Source organism: Scylla paramamosain, chromosome 9, assembly GCF_035594125.1.
Source record: "Scylla paramamosain isolate STU-SP2022 chromosome 9, ASM3559412v1, whole genome shotgun sequence".
In the NCBI taxonomy this organism is placed as follows: domain Eukaryota; kingdom Metazoa; phylum Arthropoda; class Malacostraca; order Decapoda; family Portunidae; genus Scylla; species Scylla paramamosain.
In genome coordinates this window covers 6,426,563-6,434,193 of record NC_087159.1, presented here as the reverse complement: position 1 = coordinate 6,434,193, position 7,631 = coordinate 6,426,563, and the positions used below count along the sequence as shown (strand labels likewise).

General features: G+C 42.5%; 1 protein-coding gene across 3 annotated transcripts in view; it reads left to right on the top strand.

Moving 5' to 3' along the window:
• The first annotated feature begins 507 nt into the window (after positions 1-507).
• LOC135103469 (glycine receptor subunit alpha-2-like) overlaps positions 508-7,631 on the top strand; it is a 39,795-nt gene continuing 32,671 nt past the window's right edge. For 2 of the 3 annotated variants that reach the window (XM_064009807.1, XM_064009806.1), the window contains exon 1: positions 630-1,059. In XM_064009807.1, coding sequence (XP_063865877.1) covers positions 1,019-1,059 — 41 coding nt within the window. In that variant the 5' untranslated portion in view covers positions 630-1,018. Of the gene's footprint in view, positions 1,060-7,631 lie in introns of all 3 variants that reach the window. The other variant, XM_064009808.1, reaches the window with a different exon arrangement.

The following is a 7,631-nucleotide window of genomic DNA, read 5'->3' as shown; positions in this document are numbered from 1 at the left end:
ATTATCACATTTAATTATCTAAGTGTAAAATCATCCCATTCATGCACTTTATGGCACACCGACTGAAGTCTTAATTACAACAAGCGCAAAGAATCTACTCTCCTTAAATAGACGAGAACTAGAAGCTCTTGTAATCTCATGTAAACAGTGCGAGTCATCCACATGTGACCTTCAAGAGAGGGAAGTACTGAAGGCACCACAAAACTTAATTTCGTCGTGTTCTGCAGCACGGCACACACTTCAGACACGAGGCGTTGTGTGGAATGTTTTGAATTATGAGGATGACTGTAATTCCCATTTCATTTGGCGACATCTCGTCTCGTCTCATTTAATTTAAGTATAATCTTGACTGCGTAGTAAAGGAGGAAAAGATAATGCAGCGTGTCGGCCATCCTGCGCTCACTCACTCTCTTCCCTCAATAAACATGCACTCAAGCATTCATCTTTATATCCACGCAAGTGTTAAGATGACTCATGCAGTTGCTCCTTTTTCTTAATGGAGCACGAAGCTATGTCCCGAGCAGCCAGCCCCTTCTGCCCTTCCCTCTTACAAGCCTTAACTTCACTAATTCCACGGTCTCCCACTTGCCGACGATGCTGCCTCTTCCTCCCTCGCTGGCTCCTCCCATTCACCCTCCTTTCCTCCTCCTTGCCTAACTAATCGCGTGACTCGCCCACCCGCCCTCGCTACCCAACTCACGCTGCCCCAGCAGTCCCCTTTTATCTCCTGCCCCGTGCGCATCCGCCACACGGACTATCACCAGAAACTTTAATAATCATATCTTCTTATAGTCAAACTCATCATAAAATCGAACGGTTCATTTTGGTGCTTTCTGGCATTTTGAATTCTGTCATACGTTTAGTACAGCTGTTAGTTGCATCTCTCAAGGTCCTTGGCATCGTTAGTGACACTGAGGACGCGCCAGTTTGAGTGTGTGTTGCGGTGCGTCGAGGTGCTACTACTGCCCCTGTCTTGTGCTGAGGACGCGGCTTCCGAGTGTCAAAGGATCGGCTCGCCATGGAGAAAAGTGTGTTCCTGTGGTTCGCTCTTCTGGCATGGTAAGTTTATTTATTTTCCTTTTGTTTGTGTGGGAGGGGGTGCGTTGAGGAGTGAAGGAATGAAACTAAACTGACCATTATTTTTGAATTTCTGGAAGCGTCGAGAGTATTTATTTTTTTTTTGTGTGTGTGTGTGTGTGTGTGTCCTAGGTTATTCTCCTTGACACGTAAGAAAAAAAAAAAAAGGAAACAAAAAGCTCAACGCATCAGAAGTCATACATAAGGCACCAAGTCACCGTGTCAAGTGGAGAGGACGCGGTAAAGGAAGAAAGACACGATGATTGTAATTTGAGAAGACAACCAGTTTGTAGAAAGAATGGATAAATGGGAGGCTCAAATAGGAGTATAAATGCTTAAAATTTTCCAGATGTACTCTAGTGGAAACAGTAAATACAATGAAAAGAAGACAGTGAGTCAGAAAAGCGAAATTATATCATAAAGCTATTAGAGAGAGAGAATTACAAATGTTTCGAGCTCTCCCAAAATGCGTTATTCTCTAGAGGAGACAGCAGAGTAGACACATGAACGCACAGGAAGAAAGTGACCGAAGAGCATCGCAAATGTTAAAAAATTCTCCCAAAATATAATATTCGAAACAGAAAGTATTTTGGGAATAAGACATCGGGTTAGAAAGATGAGCTGATGGGGAGGAGGCCAAAATGATTCGCAAATGTTCTTATGCTTTTGATTGTTCACGTTAGGAACCGCCACAGAGCTCATTCATTCACAAATTTTCAGCACCCTCAAAAAAAAAAAAAAAAAAAAAAAAAAAAGAAAAAAAGAAAAAAAAGAAAAAAAAAAAAATACATTCCAGACAATGAACACTTTAGAAGAAAAAAGTTCAAAAGGTAAATATAATCCTATTAAAAAATGGATGATGAAACACGAGAGGGACCTAGAACCATTTGCTGTTTTCCCTAAAGAGATAGAGAGAGAGAGAGAGAGAGAGAGAGAGAGAGAGAGAGAGAGAGAGAGAGAGAGAGAGAGAGAGAGAGAGAGAGAGAGAGAGAGAGAGAGAGAATAATCTTGCTTCATAAACTACCATTACGTATCCTTCTTATTTCTCCTTGGAGGATAAAAGGTTTGCTGTGTGAAGTATCATTACCACTTGTTTCTTCATAAAAAAGAAAAAAAGAAAAAGAAAGAAAAAAAAAGCTTCATGTAAAAACTACCATTCATTTATTTTTTTAAACTTTCATTCTCGTTTCTGACTACTCTCCTTGTTTTTTTCCCCCCTCCCTTAAAAAAAAAAAGATTCCTTAACTTTCAACAGTAAGTACACAACCTCACATTTCACGCACTTCGCTGGCCGCACGTCACTCCATAATAATAATAATAGCAATAATAACAACGCTGTTTAGTTGACCGTCGCGTGACAAGAGACAATTCAACCGCTATGACGCACCGTAAGATGGACCCTTATCACTGTCTCTTCAGCAGCCGAGACCCATTCAATAGGCGAGCTGAGTGGCGGTGAAGTCTGCGCGGCGACCACCAACTAACCCGGACATAACGAGGCGACACGGGAAGGGGGGGAGAGGGAGAGAAAGAGAAGACGGGAGAGAGAAGGTCGGAGAGGGGGCGGGAATGCGGTGGTGGTGGTGGGTGAGCGCGTGTCACTTGGGTGTGGTTCTGGAGTAATGAACATGAAGGTAACAAGGTCAACAAGGTAATAAAGAAGAGACGCACGATAAGGCCAGGCGTCTCCCTCAGCGTCCCGGTCCTGCAAGACCCTAAGACGACTTCATCAGGGCAAAACTCAGGCAGTTACGCACACAGGGAACTTTGTATTTCGTCCATTCATTCCTTTCCCTCCCGGACGATGCTTAGAAACGCCATGATGTGTAGAATAATGGTAAAGTTAGAGAGAGAGAGAGAGAGAGAGAGAGAGAGAGAGAGAGAGAGAGAGAGAGAGAGAGAGAGAGAGAGAGAGAGAGAGAGAGAGAGAGAGAGAGAGAGAGAGAGATTCTTAGAGCTTGATGAAAAGTCCACAGAGAATAAAGAAAGTTGCATGAAAAGAAAAAAAAAGTTCTCTAGAGTTTAAAGAAAGGTTACAGAGGATGAAGGAAAATGCTTATTTGAAAATGAAAATTGACCCTAGAGAATGAAGAAGTGCTATTAAGAGTGAAGGAGGTCCCTAAAGAGCAGAAAGTAGCTCGAGAGGAATACGTCTCTAAAGTGGAAAAGAAAAAAAAAAAAATGAAAAAAATGTACCAAGAAAATGGAGAGATATCCCTAGAAGAAGAAACTCCCTAGCGAGAGAAAGCAAGTTCGTAGAGAGGAAAGAGGAGTGGAAAGATTGAAAAAAAAAAAAAAATAAAATAAGATCCACAGAGAATGAAGAAAGATCTCTAGAATAAAAAAAAAGTCCCTGGAAAGTAAAAAAAAAAACACTCTTCATTCCTATTTCTCATCCATAACAATGACAATGCAGAGTAGTACACACACACACACACACACGCACACACGAGAGAACTACAGAGAATGAAAAAAAAAAGATCCTTAGACTGAAAAAAAACCCATCCCTGGCAAGTAAAAGAAAAAAATAAATAAATAAAACAAATAAATATAAATAAATAAATAAACAAGCTCCTTCATCAGTGTCTGGCAGCCACAACATAGCAGAGTAGCACACAAGAAGAGGCCACGTGCTGCTGTGTTCCTTCCCCTGGACCAGCCAGTAAGAAGGCTTGTCGTCATCTTACTGTGCCTTGGATAAACTGCACTGTCCTTGGGAGCCATTAGGTATATTATGGGTGCTTAGAGCTGCTGCGGAACCTAGCCCCACTCCGCCCCCCCCCCCCTCTCTCTCTCTCTCTCTCTCTCTCTCTCTCTCACTCTCTCTGTGTGTGTGTGTGTGTGTGTGTGTGTGTGTGTGTTCTGGTTTAAGTGCATGTGCGTGTGGTTTTCAATCCATAGGCCTTCATACGTGCATGTGTGTGTGTGTGTGTGTGTGTGTGTGTGTGTGTGTGCATGACGACGCACACATTTACACCTAAACTTCATAAAAGATACGTGTCACCATTTCGTGTGTGTGTGTGTGTGTGTGTGTGTGTGGTGCCATTTCCAGTGCCTCGATCAGTAAAGAGGATGGTCAGACGAGCGGAATGATACAAAAGAGACGCACTGGTATGGGAAGGGAGGGAAGGAGGGAGGGACTGAAGTGCTCGTGACGGCCTCAGTTCACTGGGCGGGGCAGGACTCCGCCATTACCGCGCCTGATTGGAAAGAAAAGAAGAGGAGGAGGAAGGAGAAGAAAAAAAGAGGAATCCATTGCACTACGTACTCACAGGAAAAAGACAACGAGAGAGTTAGTAAAGTAAATAGACAATAGTGAACTGCATAATGTTTACAATCCAGAAACTTATTAAAAACCAAATTACTAAAGCTAGTGGTCCACGGAAATGACCACTTGAACCAGACCAGACCAAACAAAACAAGGCAAGACCAATCCAAACCATACCATGCAATACCATACCATACCACGAGCCAGAGCAGAACAGACCGGACCAGAGCAGACCAGAAGAAGCAGCCACCTAGGACAGACCAGACCAAACCACACAAGAGCATACACAGCTGACCACATGAAGCAGACCGATCCAGCGCAGACCAGGGCAGACCAGAAGCAAGAGCCGCGTAGCCTTTACCGTCACAGCCGCAGGAAAACCCATCACTTCTACAGACAAATTAAGCCATAACATCTGCTTAAAATTCCATCACTCCGCGTGGCAGCACCTCCTCCCACAGGATTCCAGGGCGCCGGCTGACCAAGAGGGAGAGGAAGAGGGAGAGAGAGAGAGACACGCCGTGCCTACATGAAAACTATGAACGCATGAAAGCCAAATGGAGCAGTGGACGGAATAAATTAACGCAATAAGACTCAATGCAACACTCACGTCCAAAGGAATTCCGGAAATGAACACTTAATATATTTCAATGGAGTGCTTAGATTATACCGCTGGAATATATTACACGTCACAGCCGATACACCCAATAGCAAGACTCAGCACGCCGGGCCTCGCTGGGGACTGCTGCTGCCTGATTAGTCCATTGACGGGGGAAGAAAATGGGCTCCCTTAGTACGCAACAAATAAGAAAATGGGAAGTCATGAATGCAAGACGAGTCAGTCATGCGAGAGGAGGGAGACTGACTAACTAACTAACTGACTGACTGACTGACTGCCTGACGGCCCTCCATTCCATCCCTGCCCTGACGAAGTGGAACGGAAATGAAAAGGTGTCGGATGAAGATGGTTCACTCCCATGACTGCTGGTGACAATATAACACTGATATCACATTTCAGAACGTGTCGGCGCCTTTATCTCAACTTCACTCTACAGGCTTTAATGGAAGCTACTGATTCTTGCGATAGTTTAAAAAGCACTTCGCATCATTGCTGGAAAATAATCGTCTTACCAGGGCTGCTCTGAACAAGTTAAAGTGGAATTCATTAAGGTTTTCAGAGGTGTTTTCATGATTTTAGAGACAGCTTAATAAGGCCTCCGCATCAGCAATGAGAAAAATGCGGGTGAAAACTCGAATAATCGTCTCAAACATATCGATGCTTTATCTTCACTACTTTAAACGGATCCAAGTGGAATTGATCAGGTTTTTTCAAAGGTGTTTTCATATTTCAAGTGACAGTTTAACGAGGACTCCACACCATTAATAAGAAAACACTCATAAGAACCCCACTGGTCCTCTTTGTGGCCTTTGACAACAGTCCTGAATGAGAGTATAAAACCATTTCAAAATAGGGACCCTTATTACTTTATTTCACTAAACGTAGACGGCCTTACTGAGCTGAAATATAACCACAGGCATTAAAAGGTTTGAATTACTCCATCACTCCTTTTGCTCAGTGGTAGTGGTGTCTCTGGGAACTACACTCTAAAACTTGCACCACACCATTCTGTTGCGCTTCAGGAGGCGCCGCAGCAGCCAGAAATGTATAAATTAAAGTGCACTAAAGCGAATGACGACTAATGTGACCCGAGGCGACACAAACACACATGAAAACAAACAGGCAAATAAAATGTGCACAGTAAGACGAAGGAGGAGAAGGATCAGGTTGCGAGGGTGGCTGAGGAAGGGACGTGACTCCTGTTGTGGGTGTGAGCCAAATAATGCTCCGGGCCAGCTGTGAGGTACCTACTGCATTGCTTGTTTGTGTTATCTGACGTTACTTTCACTACTACCATTACTACTCAGGAATCTGCACAGTTTACAGAAATATGAGGCTTATGTCTTTCAGATTCGTGGTTAAAAGAATACATAGATAAAATAAGTAAAAATATAAAGGATAAATAAAGACAAATGATGAAGATAAAGAATTCACGCAATTTTCACACACGTACAAGGCTTCCAAGTGTCTTTCCTATTAAATTATTTTGTAGTTGAAAGGTGAAGTAAGAAAAATAAACATGTATACAAAATAAACGAAAAATAAGTAAATGAAATAGTGCATTCATGTGATTTTCTCACGTGTAAGGCGTCCATGAGTCTTCCAGATTTGTAGATGAAAATAAATAAAATAAATAAGCAAATAAAAAAAACAAATAAGAAATAAGTACAGAAAGAAAAGAAAATAAACGAGAAAATATATTACAATTCTTTATAGAGGTCTACTGAGGAATGAAGGAAGGTTTTACTGCGCCTTTCCCACAAGTTACTATGTCATCATGTGCATTGAATGTCATGTCTTTAAATCGGACAGGGATTGATATGAGGACCAGAGTATGTGGACTAATGAGGTGCTTTGTACTGAGGGCTCAGCGAAGGCCAGGAGGAACACAGGGAAGCAGTTGTCAGTAGCTGTTGTGTTTGTCTAAAGTATTTTGTACAATATGACATCTCTATTTTGGGCAAGTGCGCAGAGAGAGGGAGAGAGAGAGAGAGAGAGAGAGAGAGAGAGAGAGAGAGAGAGAGAGAGAGAGAGAGAGAGAGAGAGAGAGAGAGAGAGAGAGAAAGAGAGAGAGAGAGAGAGAGAATAGCGGGAACTGAATAGCATGATAGTCCCAACACTCACAACACTCACTAATAAAAAAAAAAAAAATGCACCAAACACTCACTCTTACAAGAACAAAATTATGACGAAGGAAAATATAAACATGTATGTATATAATATGTATGTATGTATGGTATGAATGGTAAGTATGGTATGTATGGTCCGGTAACTATGCTCTTGGAGAAGTCTACTAAAACAATAAAGAAAAACGAAAGCAGGAAAAGGGGAGGGGGGGGGGGGCGGTGCTGAGTCGCGGAGTACGGGGTAATGTTTGCCACTTGGAACAATTTATCACTTAGTCTCGTTATCTTCAAGCCACACCACCACCGCCACCGCCACACAGCTTCCCGCAGACACATTCTTTTCCTCATTCCATTTTCACAGCCGTTCTTTTTTTCCTCCTTTGGTTTTCCTTCTAGTGTTGTTTCGTCCTGTCCCATTACTCATCCCTTGGTTGCCGTTCTAATTTTTCCTATTTAGGCATTTAACGCCATCAGTGTCCTTTTTATTGTTTCCTGCATGAAGAATATTAGGTTGTTTTTCTTTCCTCCTTTAGTTTTCCTC